We start from the raw sequence: 17,322 nt of genomic DNA on the forward strand, positions 1-17,322 counted from the left end.
AACATCCAATCTTCTTCCTCTCTTGTCTCTTGGGTATTATTTGTTGTAAAGCATCAAAGGCCGGCTGGATTATTAAACATGAACGTGCTATGTCCTGTTTACTCATGCTGTGTGACTTCTTGGTACAGAAGCACTTCCTGCTTGCTGACACTTATAATTGATGTAGCATGGTGTTGCTTTAAAAGCAGAAATACAAAACCGAATGTGTATTTTCAGTGTGCTAAATATAGATTATGGGTATATTGGTGTCATGCTCTATTTTGTGAGACAACTTTCGACTTTACAGGAAATATCTAAAAGTTCAAATTTCTGCCTTATATTTCTGCCCACAGATTTAACCACAGACCCCATGGACCCTCCCCCTGTGTTTTTCCATGCCTCTGCTGGCTCCAGTGCAGTAGATGTGCAGAAAGCTGGTTATGGCTCGCTCTCGGACACTCCATCCATCATCTCTGTGCCACCCTGCCTGTCCCCTCTTCCCTCTGCCATGCCTTTCCCTCCTCTCTTCCTTTCTCGTCAATCCCTGAGAACTATATCAGCGAAGGATCTGGAGAAGAGCTGTATCTGAAATTGAATGCTTAGTTAGCAGATGACTTTTGAATGACAGTAAATAAGAAGTAGTTGTTATTTGAATGTGCAAGTTGTTTTCCATAATCTATACACATCAGGAAAAAAAAATTGCAGGCAGGCTTTTTAGCAACATTTGGCGGTATAATATACCAGTCCTGCTAACTGCTAGCTACACCTGCTAAAACCACCAAATCTGTCAGTTACCATTGTTAACCATTAACATGTCGCTCTTTCACAGCCTATAACCACCACCAAGTCTGCCCTAAACTCCTTTGCATCATAACCATATGTATGAATTGTGCCGTAAATTTGTACAGCTATAGTAAATTAGATCTTTCTTGCACCTTTACCATCCACAGCCATCCCTTCAGTGGTCGCCTATGATACCTGGAAAAAATAAACTGTCCAGAGATGAAAGAAATGTTGTCATGCTCATTTGCTTGTCACACACTCAGGTATTATAAAAAAAAAAAAAGTATCAAACTGCACTGACACAGACCAAAAACAGTCTGTGTCAGTGCCTCTTGAGACAGATGCCCATGTTGTCAAAAATAATGTTGAAGTGTTTTTTATACACCCAGTTTCTGACAGAGTTCATATACTGATTTATTCCAATATATGTCCAAAACATTGCTTCATTACTCAGGCCTTCCCCGTCCCTCTCACTGGTGTGGATGTGAAAACTTGTGACTGTGAGGTTACACGTTGAGGAAATATCCAGCTAATGTGAAGGTTTATTAATAATGTAATAATGTGAATGTAGCTACAGGCCCTTCCTCACAGCAGCCATTTTGACTTGTTATAATAGGAAAAGCACAGGTCAATGACACTATTCCATCAGCCGTTCAGTGATCCAGTCAGCTGCTAAACAGAATTCAGCCATTGTTCATTTTATTATTTACACCTGTTATTTACAGTTACATGTGCACCACTTTCCATAAAAACAAAGTAAAATAAAGTACTCCAAACCATAGAGTCAGTCTGCACACACTCACACATTGAATGTACACACTTATGACCCCAATGCAATATTTTAAACTCTAGTAGATGGCCCATCTCTAATATAGGCTTTTGCAGTAAATATCAGTTATCCATAATTTGCTTCACTCCAGATTCTGCAAAGCTAACCAGAGAAATCAGCTTGCCATTTGCCACATTTTTTAAATTTAGGTATTTGGGCATAAATCACGTGTCCTCAATCACTGCTGGGTTGCAGTATTGATGCGTTATGTTGGTATGTTAGTATGACGCACAGGGCGCATAGCTGAGTGACGCGCACAGCAAAGTAGAACCTGGATAATCGTTTCATAAATCAGATTGCTCTGTTTTACTTTTACTCTAGACACATAGCATTTTACTGTGGATCTACAGTCCTTATTACCGCGTCCTGGGAGCAGCCTGCACCCCTCCAGTGTTACAAACATCTGGGAACTCTGTCAATATGCGATCGGACGGTGTATACTCCAACTCTCTCCATTCAAGGCTTGTGCGGTCCAAGAATAGCTGCTGCTTGAATAGTCAGCGCTTAAAACGCCGGGATGCGGGGAGGGAAGTGACATGCCACCTTCCACTCACTACACACACTTGGGGAGATTAGCGCGCAGGCAGCAGTAATCTGGTTTCAGGACCACGGCCAGAGACGCCGCTTGGCCACGAATCCTGTCGAAAGTTGCCTCCAGCGCGCTGTGAACCTTCACAGGAACCAAGAGTGTAAAGAAGGCCATTTGGACATCAAGGGCAAAGTGGGACTCACAATGTTTGTTCGGTTGGTTTTCTATAAAGGCAGCTGAAGCAAGTTAAATCTCTGGACAATCAGTGTCGCTGACAACAAATACCTCCGCACAGGAAACTGCGGGTTGAGGAGTCTGGTGAACAAATAAAATCAAGGTGTTTTTTTTGTTTTTGTTTTTTTTATGTGTGAGTGAGACACACGGGGCGGAAGGAGTAGAGGAGAAGGTTGTGCGCTCAATCGGGAGCGCGCAAAGACTGCACATTGGTCGGATCCCGGATTCGTGAGGATGGAGATCCGGCCGGACAGGTTTAAGATTGTGGCAGCCAAGACTCTCGGGAAAATATACGGGTATGTAAAAATCTCTCTGGGACAAATTACAACCAGAAAATGTGTAAACGCAGAATGGGGCTGCAGACATATTTGGCTCGGGAAAGTTGATCTTTTGCTGTTAAATTGGGCTACTGGAGAGCATATAGATGCTGAAAAGTGATTCTAATGAGTATTTGTTTTAAAAGAGAAGCAAACTGCTTATTTGCAGATCAGGCCATCCAGAGGCCTGGATTAGTGTGATTTGGATGACCTGGCACAACATCTGCCCCTCTATATACTGCTGAATCACATAAGCATAAATAATTTATCACTTCATAGCAACTGCAGTCATGCAATATCAGATTTTTTTTACAAAAGGTTTTTTTTGCTGAGCACACAAAGTGTCTACCAAAGTATCTTTATATGCAGTGATTAGTAACAGGCTGAAAACGGTTCTTTCAGTGTAAGATGAAACATTGGATCCATAGCTGGATTCATTTCATCCAGGCTTTTCTCACAGAAGCCTTGTGGAGATTTATGACTGAGCAATCAAACGATGTATTTCATTTTCTAACACAGAAATTGTGTTTGATAAGGTTGTCTATTTACTCATTGAGAGTATCTATGTGTTTGGTGCAAAACAGGCCTCTGAGGTCGCTCTCTGCGGCCTGTTTATTGTGGCCTTCCATTAACCCTGACTAATGGCTACAACTTTTGGGGTGTGGGTTAGATATTAGCAGAGCAGCAAAGCATGTAATAATGGACTGGGGACGTGGACATCTGCAGGACATTTGTTTGTTTTGTTTTGTTTTGTTTTGTTGTTGTTTGTTTGTTTGTTTTTCACATCATGTGACATTTTAGACCCACTAAAGGCACCTAATTTGAGTGTGACTTTTTAGAGAACTCCCGCAGCTCTACAACCAGCTCTATTGGCAATAAGCTGGGAAATAAATGCGCGACACACCTTCCCCACTGAGAAAAAGTGTGTGGGAGAGTCCGGAGTCTGGCCAGTGATGGATATCTGAACGCTAAAAGGTGTTCATGGAGTCCTCTTTCTTTCTCTCGGGATTTGATGTAGCGTCTAAACACTTAAATCCTCTCCAGAAATAGCCTCTCCTCGTCCAAGCTGTCGGCCCACGTAAATCCCTGCAGGCCGTACACCTTGGCCACCTCTCTCCCCCTAAGTAGCCAGATAGCTAGTCATCCTGTCCCTCCCCCTCAGGGGATCTCACAGCCAGGATTAGGCCACTCGACCACAGCGGCCTATAAGCTTTCATTTCCGTGGAGCGCACGTGCTCTCAGGTGCTCCCTCGGAACCTTGCTGCCGTGCGTAACGCGCACCGGCCCGTTCCCCAGGCCCTGTTCTCTACACGCAACATGCTTAACGTAGCTGTGTTGACGCACCGCTTTAGTTTTCATTTTAGGTATGGAGCTGTATCCAACAGCCCAGAAAAAGCTCTATTGTTTTCTTTCGTTTGTGTGCCACTCTAATCAGCTCTGTTCTGCTAGTTCTGTTCATTTCTTTTTGTGTCCTAAACTTTGCTCTGTCTAACTCTATTCTATTGAGCCAGATACTATCTATTTATTTAAAACACCTGAAAGCATGTGTGACAAAAGCGTGATTTCACTGAAGAAGAATGCACTCACAGTATCCTGTCATTCGGCTTCCTATATTAGAACAGCATCTAACAATTATTTTCATATTCGATTAATATGACGATCATATGACTAATCGTTTTAGCCTACACAATAAAGTCCTAAATGTCTTTTCTTGTCTGACAATTTGTCCAAAATCTAAGAATGTTAATTTTTACTTTTAGTATCAAGCCAAAGAAACACTGCATTTGAGAACCTTGAACAACAGCATGTTCTGATTTTTTTCTTAAATAAATTACTTAGATGTTTATTCTATTATCAAAATAGTTGCAGATTAACTTTCTGTGGAATGACTAATCAATCAATTTGTCCTTGCAGTTCTAATCTGTATATAGATAAATTGTGCGCAATTCCTCTCTGTGCTTCAGTTATCTCATTCCTGAATTCCCAGTATAAAGTTTGTTGTTTGTTTGAAATTGAAATAAAATACTTTTGATCCACAACATCAGAGGAGAGAACAAATGTAACTGACATGTGAGCAAAGCATTCAACAAAAAAAGTGTTCTACACAACCATATTTTTTCATTTTGATTGGAATGCGATGATTTTCAAAATGTAGTTATCCTGTGTGACTACAGTGCATCTAACAGTCCACAGCTGAAATTCTAACATTTGTGTTACTACACTGGACTAGATTTCTGTAGGCCCTTCGTAATTGTGTCTTTTCAACCTTTCAAACAATCAGCACCAGTTATTTGACACTTATCCAATCAATGATGCCAAGCTGTTAACTCTCAACCAAGCTGCTGAACTGCCCTGACATTTGTCCTTGATGTATGAATTAAGAGATTAACTTGGAGAAAGAACCAGGAATACTCACTGAGCAGAAATGGTCACGTGAATTCACCTTTGTTACATGTCATCAATATTCAAAACTGAGTGCATTTTGTATAGAGTTATATAGGTCCACAGATGTACCCAGACCTTTCCTCAAGGTGTGAGGATGTGACAAAGCAAAGGTCAGGTAGCTTGTGAGGATTACAGCGGATTTTCTTTTACTCGGGATCAGCCATGAGAAGTCACCGCAGCAGATACAGTATAGGCCTTTATGATAGAAAAAAAATATGAAAACAGGCATGTACATTTTAACCTGCAGAGAAAGAAAACTCCATGTGGACATCCACTGGATACTGGGAAATAAATTGGTGTTGAAGAAAAAGGAAATGTTGTGAATTGTGTGCAAGGCTGTTTGTGAGCCAGGGGAGTTGACAGTAAAAGGCAGTGTAAAAGATGAAGAAGAGACAGGAAGAATGACGAGAGAGGCCTGCACAGACAAAAATAGTCCAAGAGAGCCAGAGATATTAATAATTCAAGAGTGAGAATCATTAATACTTGATCAGTGTCAGAGACTGTTAGAACCACTGCTTACAATAACTAATAGAGCTTATATGTTTCATAATTGTGTGGCTGTTATTTCCCAATCTGCTTATTGTTGGGGTTTTAAGCTGAATGATTTGAAAAGGTTTGTTGGCAGGAACAGGAGACAAGTCCCAATTTTTTTTGTCACTTCATATGTTACTATCCATGCCGTTTTGTAGTCTTCACCGGGAGTACATCTTATCAAGCTGCTATAATTTTAACATAAAGGTCTTTAGTGACCAGCTGCTGATTTTCTTTCCAAGGTATTTCAGAGTTGTGACTGTCCCTTGTGACTTGATAGAGCATTAACATTTTGCAGTAACATTTTAGGACAGGGTTCATTAGAGCACACAGAAGAACAAGGATGCACAAAATGAGCCAGGCTTATGTTGTCCTTTGTCCTTGGTCTTGACACTGTACACCATCTAAGGTAGACATCAAACACAGGATTTTGGTGTGTGTTAGATTTAATCTCTGCACTTCTCTCTGCATTTCCAACCAGATACATTGTCGCATTTAAACAATGCTCAATCCATGCTGAGAAAAATATTGTATTTACATAACACGGTCCAGTAGCTCTTGCGGTGAGGACTTAATAAATTCTCTACCAAACCATCTAACAACACTAACAGTGTTGGTTTGATTGTCATAAGGAACAGTGCCATGATGCACAGGAAATACGCTGAGATCACAGCAACCACTTTTACCACACGGATGCAATAATGCATGATGTATTCAACATGGGGGCCTGTTCAATCCAACTGAAGCTGCGCATATTGCTTTCTACTTCTATGCCTTTGGCCTTATAACTTATTGCTGGCTATGACACACATTGATGACATGAAAACAATATCTAGAAATGGCTCTTGTTGGCTTTTAAATGCATTGGCTTTGGTTTAAACTGTGATTAGTCACTTTTGTGCAATTATTATTCATAGTTTTAGATCAACTTTGTCATCGTCATTTTGTTGTTCTAATGGAGTCTTTCTGTGGTGTCAGGTGACCTACAGTTTTGGCTTTGGCTATCATGTCAAAATAGCCAAACTGATAAATATTTGTCAGATCGCATGTGTCTTAGCACACAGCTGTGCGATGTACAATATCCATTCTGTACTTTCTCTTCTCAAAAATAATGAATGTTCACAACAGCCACTGTGGAAGTACGTCTTTTTAATGGGGCAGCGTATTGTCTCAGTCAGCTAAGAATCATAACACAGTTAAATGTGGTTTATTTATAGCCCAGGATTCCGTCATTTTATCTCCTTCAGACTTGTACAAGCAGCTGTCATAAATTGGGTGCACTGTTGGGTGTTGTATTTTGGCTGAAAAGTCCACTGATATGTTTTGCTACATAACCATCCTTCATGTACTGTATGTATCTCTCAATGGTGGTTGTAAGTTATATTCACCAGTGAAGGCCATAGGGATATATTGCTTATAACTTTTATATAAGTATGAAAACCCAAGTATGTATAATAAATAAGGCTGTAATATAAAAGGGACTCTGGGTTCTGGACCTGCAGTTCTTGAATCTGATCTGAAAACTCAGCATTGCACATGTTATGTTTAATAGATGATCTGCTGTGTTTAGATACATATTTGATGCCTGCTAGACTGGAGGCTGGCAGAGGTCATGGTTTCTCAGGGTTTCTCAGCAAGCCACATGAACATAGGCAGGAGCAGAAAAAGAGCAGTTAACCTTGCATGGATAGAAAAGAGGCGCATGGGAGCACCAGGACGAGACAGGCTTCTGTAAATACTGTTGTCTTTTATTCACACTGTATTCTTACTCTTGGACAGTTCAGTCGGGAGATAAATGTCTGCAATACAAAAAATAGTAAATATATTAACACTTTGAGAAGATACAATAAGTCAAATTTATATCAGCGAGCTCCAGTGGCTGTAGGCTAACAGACAACTGCACTGCTAGAGTTACCAGTCAAATTGACAACAAGAATGAGTGTCTGAACATCTAGATCCATGCACTTTTATCATGCCAAGTTGTCGTTCTACTTGCCCTTCAGAACAGGATCTGTAGTAATCTATCTAACTGATTGCTCTCAAAGAGAAACCACAATACAGAAACGTAAGAGTAAACTGAACATAAAGCCTTTTCTTTTTGAGTATTCATTAACTGTCACAGTTGATGATCCATTTTTTCCAATAGCTGTTTAGTTGAAATTAATCAGCAAAAACTGCTCTGGCTATTTGGGGGTTTTCTCAAATTGTCTTCAAAGGTTTTTGTGTGTATTGTCAAAGCTGTCTGTGGTAAACCATCCTAATATAGCAAGGGTTGCTAGACAATCTTACAAAGAGATGTTTCAGCTGATAAGTAGCACGGACACCCACGTCAAACCATCACAAGCTGACAGAAGAGAAATACAAAGACTGTGGCTACATTCAAGTTTAACTATTAAAATCCAAAGACTCACCAGCACTTCTTTTAAAGACAGTTTAGTGGATGTAAATTTCTGGTACAGGACCAACTAAGTGACTAGCTTGAGTCTATACCAGTTAACCAGTTAATAGTTTACTTATTACATTTTCCATTTACTCCCCTTTTCCAATCCCTTCTTCACAGAGCTCTTGAGAAGAAGCAGGAAAATGGCGAGACCATTGAGCTGTCGGCGGAAGGCCGGCCGGAGCTGTTGGAGGAGAAGGAGGTGCCCGTGGTGGACTGCACATGCTTCGGCCTGCCCAGGCGCTACATCATCGCCATCCTCTCTGGCATTGGCTTCTGCATCTCCTTTGGTATCCGATGTAACTTGGGAGTGGCCATTGTCAGCATGGTCAACAGCCACACCATCTTCAGAGACAACAAGATGGTCGAAGTGGTGAGTGGCGGCGGAAGAGGTGGGAACAGTGGTCAAAGTGGTACCTTTAGACCTTTTCTTCAGTCAAAAGGTCAGCAACTGCAAGGCAAAATACATATTATTGTGTCCCGTGATTACTTATGTATAAAATAAGTGATACACACACCTACTATATGGCCAAAAGTATGCTGACTCCCCTGACCAAACACCTTTGTGCACGTTTTGTCTGACTGGGGCTGGTTTTATGAGTAGTCCAGTATACCATAACATTTTGGACAACAGGGCACTTCCAACTTTGCATGAGGTTGGGAAAGGCCCTTTCTTGTTTCAAAGCAAGATCCATGAAGAAATATTTTTCCAAGTTTACACTGTTCACAGATCTTTGTTGATGGTGGAAATGGAAATGGGCCAGTCGAACAAAGTATTGGGTCATCATGATGTCCAGTCAGTCAATGTTACAGTCAGCAGGTACAATCATCCGAGTTAAATATTTGACACAGCTAAGTGTTGTGAAGGAAAGTGATAAGTTCATATCGAGCATATGCCCTATTGGCACCAGTAATTAGTCACATCAGTTCTCTTGTTTTAATTGTTCCTTCAGTTTAGTGGCTTGTTATCCCGCTTAATCCACCATCTGACCAGTATTAGACTTTCTGTTCTGGAAGATACAATATCATTTTGATTGATATTTTTTATCTTGTACTTGTCTCCCCGTGTGTCCCAACAGAAAGCTCAGTTTGATTGGGATCCGGAAACAGTGGGAATGATCCACGGGTCCTTTTTTTGGGGGTACATAGTGACTCAAATCCCAGGAGGGTTCATCTGTCAAAAGTTTGCAGCAAACAGGTCTGTTGATCCACTATTTATGGTATGCAAGGGATAATCAAACATTATTTTACACATGCTGAATGTCTCCTTCTTTCTACGTTCTTTTTTCTTCCAGAGTGTTTGGCTTTGCTATAGTGGCCACGTCTTGCTTGAACATGCTCATCCCTGCAGCAGCACGGATGCATTTTGGCTGTGTTATCATTGTCAGGGTGTGTCAAGGACTTGTGGAGGTGCTTGACTCTTGTCTATAGATTTCTCTTAAACATAAGAAATGGGCAATGACAACGATTTCTATTAACATTTTATTTAGAACATTCATCAGAGTGTACTTTCTTATCTGTCCCACAGGGGGTTTCATATCCGGCCTGTCACGGAATTTGGGCAAAATGGGCACCACCTCTTGAAAGAAGTCGCCTGGCCACGACAGCCTTTTGTGGTGAGTCCATTATCACTGTACCTGTTTCTCTCAGATGTTTGTTGTCACTTTAAGAGACATTTATTGTAAGTTTAATATAGCCACAATTAGAGCTGAAATGTTTAATCTATTAATCAATTACTTGATTTTAAGAAAACTAATCTGAAACTATTCTGATAGTTATTTTTCAAACAAAGATGCCACACATCTGTTTGTTCCAGCTCTTCAAATGTTAGGAGTTGCTGCTTATCTTTGTTTATACATGACAGCAAACAAAATATATTTGACTGCTGTTTCAACAACACAAGCTTTCTGAAGATCCAAGTGACCATGTAAGTGGGTAGATTAATAGGTAATAAAAGTAATTGTTTGCTGCAACCCTAAACACAATGTTTTTTTTCTAGGTTCTTATGCTGGTGCTGTGATTGCCATGCCATTAGCTGGAATCCTGGTCCAGTATTCAGGATGGTCATCAGTCTTCTATGTCTACGGTAAGAGACCCTTGACCTTTAGGTTGGAGGTAAACAAAATGTAGAGACTTTACAATGGGGCTACTTTTTTCAGACTGAAACCTGTAACTTGAGAAACTACACATACACATGTAGAAATACAATACAGTTTGTTGCAGTAATAAACTGGAAAACAGAGTCCTACAGTGATCAGTTGGCCGGTGACAACACTAAACACAGTCACAATGGTGATTTCAATAGCTGTGTAGGCACACCCGTCACTATGCACAACACAGTAGATGCTGACACATACTGAAACTGAAAGGACAAGAAAACCACAAAACCAGCACCCTAAATATGAGGGGAAAAACCCATCTCCTGTTATGCATGAATTCAATATCTAATGCCAGTTTGTAGTGAGGCAGTCAAAATGTCTCCTTTGCAGCTTGTTCTTTTTGACCTTTCATTCCTGTTTTGATACTTACATAACTCCTTCCTTCCCTGCCTGTCTTCCTTCCTAACCCTACCCAGGAAGTTTTGGTATCATGTGGTATTGCTTCTGGTTCCTGGTGTCTTATGAAAGTCCAGCAGCCCATCCCACCATCACTGAGGAGGAGAGAAAATATATTGAGGAAAGCATTGGCGTGACAGCCCAACACGCTGTAACGGTCAGTACATATACAGTAAATTCATGTGATCCACTGTATCACATCACATTGGTTGACATTAACAGTACTGATGTGGACCCTGTTATTTACATTTCCTTCAAGTGAATTGGAAGAATTTGCAACATCACTACATTGTAGACAAGACAGCAAGAAGATTTGAAAGAAAAGTGTAGAGATAATAAACAACCAAAGCAAAGTAAGACTAAGAAGAAAGTTAGCCTGCATGGAGAGGGTGTCTCAAATAGTTTATCAAAATGAGAGCAACACAAATAGATTTAGAAACTCCATATCAGTGGTAACCTCTGCTCATTTGTGTCTGCGTTCATGCATTCAAGCAAAACTATCAATTTACTCCACTCATCCTCCTATTGATCACACTGTCTTGGTATCTGATGCTAGTTCTAGGTAAAATTGGTCAGTAATTCAGGGAAACAACTGTACATTTATGTTTGTGAAACAAGAGGCCTTTGAATTTACTTACAAAATCAGCGAAATAAGTAATGCATTTTTCTGTGTTACAGAAATTCAACACCCCGTGGAGGTCCTTCTTTACATCCATGCCAGTGTACGCCATCATCGTGGCTAATTTCTGCAGAAGCTGGACATTCTATTTGCTTCTCATCAGCCAGCCTGCATACTTTGAGGAGGTGTTTGGGTTTGAGATTAGCAAGGTAACAGAAACCAGATGTGGACAGCAGGTTATGAGCACTGCACCAGGAACAAAAGTTTCCAAATGTACAATAACATGAATTTTATGCATGTGAACATAGTATACTCCTAGAGGTCTCACTTCTGTTACAAACATGTTTTTTTCTTTCTTTCTTATTTAGGTGGGCATAGTTTCAGCTCTTCCCCACCTGGTCATGACCATTGTTGTGCCTATTGGTGGCCAGATTGCAGACTATCTGCGCACCAACCAAATCATGTCTACGACTAACGTCAGGAAACTTATGAACTGTGGAGGTAAGCAAAATTAGAATTGCAGAAAGGGGAACATGTAGATGTAGTATACAGTATTTTATATTATATTTGTAAATATTTGATTATATCTTTTCATGTGACAACCCTGAAGAAGTGACACTTTTCTACAATGTTAAGTAGTGAGTGAACAGCTTGTAACTTTGTAAATTTGCTGTCCCCTCAAAATAACACATCACACAGCCATTAATGTCTAAAGCGCTGGCAACAAAAGTGAATACACCCCTAAGTGATAATGTCCAAATTTGGCCCAAAGTGTCAATATTTTGTGTGCCTTAACCCTCTTGGGTATGGAGTTCACCAGAGATTCACAGGTTGCCACTGGAGTCCTCTTCCACTCCTCCATGACGACGTCACGGAGCTGGTGGATGTTAGAGACCTTGCGCTCCTCCACCTTCCATTTGAGGATGCCCCACAGATGCTCAATAGGGTTTAGGTCTGGAGACATGCTTGGTCAGTCCATCACCTTTACACTAAGCTTCTTTAGCAAGGCAGTGGTTGTCTTGGAGGTGTGTTTGGGTTTGTTATCATGTTGGAATACTGCTCTGTGGCCCAGTGTCTGAAAGGAGGGGATCATGCTCTGCGTCATTATGTCACAGTACATGTTGGCATTCATGGTTCCCTCAATGAACTATAGCTCTCCTGTGCAGGCAGCACTTATGCAGCCCCTTGTCTTTGTATTCCTCACCTGGTTGCCGCCACACACGCTTGAAACCATCTGAACCAAATAAGTTTATCTTAGTCTTATCAGACCACAGGACAAGGTTCCAGTAATCCATGTCCTTAGTCTGCTTGTCTTGAGCAAACTGTTTGCGGGCATCATCTGTTGAAGAAGCTTTCTTCTGGGACGACCGCCATGCAGACAAATTTGAAGCGGCGTGCGGCGTATGGTCTGAGCACTGCAGGCTGACCCCCCACACCTTCAACCTCTGCAGCGATGCTGGCGGCACTCATATGTCTATTTCCCAAAGACAATCTCTGGATATGACGCTGAGCACGTGCACTCAACTTCTTTGGTCGACAGCGAAGCCTGTTCTGATTGGAACCTGTCCTACTGATAGTTTCAGGGTCTTGGCAATCTTCTTATAGCCTAGGCCATCTTTATGTAGAGTAAAAATTCTATTTTTTCAGATCCCCTGAGAGTTCTTTGGCATGAGGTGCCATGTTAAACTTCCAGTGACCAGTATGAGGGAGTGTGAGAGCGATAACACCAAATTTAACACACCTGCTCCCCATTCACTCCTGAGACCTTGTAACACTAACGAGACACATGACACCAGGGAGGGAAAATGGCTAATTGGGCCAATTTTGACATTTTCACTTAGGGGTGTACTCACATTTGTTGCCAGCGCTTTAGACATTAATGGCTGTGTGATGTGTTATTTTGAGGGGACAGCAAATTTACACAAGTTATACAAGCTGTACACTCACTACTTTAAATTGTAGCGTAGTGTCATTTCTTCAGTGTTGTCACATGAAAAGTTATATTCAAATATTTACAAAAATGTGACGAGTGTACTCACTTTTGTGAGATACTGTATGTAGTAAGAAATGCACCTAGCTTGCCGTCAAATTTGCATAAACTCTGATATAAAAGGGCATTTTCTGGAGATTATTTTAAATACAAATACAAGTTTTTCTAAGCACCCCATTTTAGTCGTAAGGCAGTCAGAAGAAACTCATTGGTTATTTATGGGATTAACTACAGTATTTAGTCAGTTGTGGTGAGAAAACACTAGCTGCATAAGGGAAATGATGACTCACTGTAAAGCAGAAGCCCTGCCTCTGTCGGCTATTTTTGAACTAAAGAGAGAAATCAATAGCAAAGTGAAATGAAGAAGCGTACAGTGTACGTATCATTTTGTAGAAAGCTGTCAGTACTGGGGAAACTGTAGGTTACAGCTCAGTCAACAGCATTTTATGAAAAGGGAGAAGAGAACAGCACAACGAAAAATGGCTGAATTCAATCAATAAGCACCTTATACATTGAAATCATTCTTTGCTTGTGTCTGTTCTATTTCACTTGTCTGAATTAGGGTTTGGGATGGAGGCAACCCTGCTCCTAGTCGTGGGCTTTTCTCATACAAAAGGAGTTGCCATTTCATTCCTGGTCCTGGCTGTGGGTTTCTCTGGGTTTGCCATTTCAGGTGAAACTTTTTTTTTTTTTTTAATAACTTTTTTTTTAAAAAGAAAACACATTTTGTTTCATGCATCAACATTGCCCTCATCAATATCCTTATGCCCTGTATGGAGGACATAAACTTGTTCTTTTAAACCTTTATATATAACGCAGAATTTATAGGCATTGTGAATTACTATTTCCTATTATTTATGTGCTAATGTTGTATTTATCCTTCCTCATAAGGTTTCAATGTCAACCACCTGGACATTGCACCGCGCTATGCTAGTATCCTTATGGGTATCTCCAATGGTGTGGGCACTTTGTCTGGTATGGTTTGCCCACTTATAGTTGGTACCATGACGAAGCATAAGGTAAGAACTTGTGTTGTAAAATTAATTCTAAAACACATTTGTGTTCCTAGTTTGGTCATCAAATATTTTCAGCAGAGGTGTTGCTTCCTCAAAAAGACTTTTAGGTTTTACCATTATCCACAAACAATAGTCATACAGGCAGAAATAAACCACTTTTACAGATAGCTCAAGAGACAAGAAGTCAGCCCATCCAGCCACAAGACGTGTTGAATCTTAAATAAGGTGTTTAAGCCTCAAGTTTTAATTGACCTGCATAAAGGTATCCAGAGTGTAAGCATAAATAGAGCACAATACGTGCCTTTTATGGGCTTTATAGTAATATGTCTGATTTGATGTGTGAGTATTGTTATAACTTTAGTATATATTGATTTCAAAGTGATAATGGTAAATAAAACCTTTTTAATGCTTATAACCACTCTTTCTCTTTTTTTCCTCTCACTCTCCTTTGATAGACGCGGGAGGAGTGGCAGGGTGTGTTTCTTATTGCCTCGATTGTTCATTATGGAGGTGTTATATTCTATGGTGTGTATATTCCCCTCTTAATTTCTCTTTCTACTCATTCCTTCATATGAGCATTATGATGTTTAAGTATGCAAAAATCCACGCTTTGTTCTTCATGCAGTCATATGCAAAAACTTTTCTTAAGGACTGATCATCTGTCTCTGTGCTGCAGGCCTCTTTGCATCTGGAGAGAAGCAAGCTTGGGCAGAGCCAGAGCAGACAAGCGATGAGAAATGCGGCATCCTGGATGAGGATGAGCTTGCAAATGAGACAGAGGAGCTGTATCGCACAAGTGGCGGAGGAGGCTACGGTGCCATGAACCAGGGAGCAGATCCCAACGGAGGCATGGGAGGAGGAGGAGGAGGCTGGGTCTCAGACTGGGACAAAACTGAGGAGTATGTCCAACCAGATGGAACCAATAATTACCTTTATGAAGGAGAGAGAGAGCGAAAGTTAACATAAAACCAGCAGATCCTCTTCACATAGCCTTTAGTGAGGCAGAAACAGTCCATCAACAGTGTGGAGTTTCACCTAAATGCATGAAGAACTTTGAAAGTGCGGATTTAAAATGGAATGTGGGAGGGGACAATTTTCAGGCAGCCTGACTGTATTATTATAACTGAACTGAATTCTAAGAGACTCCACAGTGAAGGTGAAGACATTAGCAAATGTAAAATGTGTGTTTGTGTGTGATTGCAATTGTGTACCTTGTGTGACAGACAATCTAAGTAAGAGTGTTTTAGGACTCATCAGCCTCCCCGCAATCTCTCTTGGAGGAGAGCTGCGGGAGCTTTAGGCCTGATGTGGCTTTCTCTGATGTTTATTCATTGTAATAATTGTAGAAAATTCTATATTATCTGTTTTGGATTTCATTTGTATGCCTCTCACTTTATATATATATATTTGAATCATTCAAGATTACAAATCTTTAGACGCACATTGGTCACAAGCGCATTTCTGTTGTTGGGTGAAAACCTATTGGGTTTGATTAACTGTTTTTTTTCAACCCACAGAAGAGTATTCACCTCCATTGAAGTTAAAATAGGAAATCACCAGCTACAAGGTTTCACACAATGTTATAAAGGCTTTTTCCCCCTAAGAACAATGTTAAGTTGTGTCCTTAATGTGCACACTTTTAAGAAAAATTATGTTACTTGTGCCAATACAACAAAATATATTGCACTGTAGTATTGGTTTACTTATCCACTGACAAAGTAATTGATCACCTGCAAATTTTATTCTACACAGCTTTCTATGAAGCCTAAGTCATACAAACATTTTTAAATGTAGCATTTTGATTTCTTCAAGCAAAAATGTTTTATGTACTAGGCCTCTAACCTGTCTGCCTGCTTACAAACTCGGGAATAAAAAAGCCTCGTACAGGACTAGAAGGAATGTCATAATCCAGGATAATAAGAATTCCTCATCAAATTAGAGCCATTTTTATTTCTATGAGCTCTCTTTGAGAACGTTTTCTTCATTCAGCATTTGAATTTTGTTCAGTTTGCTTTACATGTCATAATATACCTCTTTATGTTACTGTTGAGTTCAGTTAATTCATGCTCTAGGCCTAAGTGCAGCCTATGCATCAAGAAAAATTGTGTCACCATATAACACAAAACAAAAACACTGAGTCAAAGTTTTTAAGTGCATATGTCAAAATTAAAGGCTGTGCAACTAAAATTAAGCCTCACATAGATCTCAACTCTCATTCTTTTATTTTATAGTGCAGCGGGCTGATGTTAAATGATCAGTAAATGACCAAAGAGCAATTCAAAATAAAAGGCTGATAATGGACAAGAAAACAATGTTGTTTCACTGTACATGTTTTCTTTTTGTTAGTAGATGTTGTAATGTACCTAGCTAGCCCCAAAATGAAGGTTTAAGATAAAAAAAATATCCCTGTGCTAGATTATGGAATGGTATCACTTTGGCTAATACTGTTTCACTGAGTTCACTGATGGTGGTGATTAAATATTAAATGTTAGGGTTTTTACTGTTTTTGTCATTTTTCATTAATTTATTGTTAATTTTTTGTTCTGGATTGTAAACTGAAACTGTATATGTAAAAATCATGTACATGTGGGAATAATTGTATAATAAAACATAGAGGTGATAGTTCCTGTACAATAATTACAGATATTCTTGGTAGTTTATGCTCATGCATTACTTCCATTTCTATGTTTTAATGTTATCGTGTTAATTAGGTGGTGCATAAACTATCTTGCTAAAAAAAAATACAGCTGACTTTTACATTTAATCAGTTTTTTTGAAAATGGTATCTGTTTTGTCTTATTTGAACCAACTCTTCTCTGCTCCATGCCATATTCAGTCACTAATAATATACGACTTAAAATCTTGCAATAACGCTGTACTCCTCTGTACACAGCGTATTGATCACTGAGTATAAGGGCATGGAAATGAAGAAGAAAAATAGATTTGGAGACAACCACAGCACTTGCCAGTGTTCCTCAGCCTGTAATAAACACTGAGGGAGTCACCCTCACTGTCCTGCTCTGGTATCTAAAAACAAAGGGATTATCCTGCATCC

The 17,322-nt window shown here is 40.0% G+C and overlaps 1 protein-coding gene across 1 annotated transcript; it reads left to right on the forward strand.

Annotated features, from left to right (window-relative positions):
* Positions 1–2,588: 2,588 nt before the first annotated feature.
* Positions 2,589–16,967, forward strand: LOC119915479 (vesicular glutamate transporter 1-like). The gene is made up of 13 exons (XM_038735019.1): positions 2,589–2,650; positions 8,208–8,460; positions 9,167–9,285; positions 9,383–9,497; positions 9,616–9,703; positions 10,087–10,173; positions 10,663–10,799; positions 11,321–11,470; positions 11,630–11,762; positions 13,814–13,924; positions 14,143–14,270; positions 14,723–14,792; positions 14,944–16,967. Exons 1-13 carry the CDS (start codon positions 2,589–2,591, stop codon positions 15,231–15,233), a joined length of 1,743 nt encoding a protein of 580 aa, XP_038590947.1. The 3' UTR covers positions 15,234–16,967.
* The last annotated feature ends 355 nt before the right edge of the window (positions 16,968–17,322 follow it).

The sequence above is a fragment of the Micropterus salmoides genome, unplaced genomic scaffold, assembly GCF_014851395.1.
Source record: "Micropterus salmoides isolate LMB-PRFRI ecotype aquatic unplaced genomic scaffold, ASM1485139v1 Ms_hic_scaffold_21, whole genome shotgun sequence".
Taxonomy (NCBI): domain Eukaryota; kingdom Metazoa; phylum Chordata; class Actinopteri; order Centrarchiformes; family Centrarchidae; genus Micropterus; species Micropterus salmoides.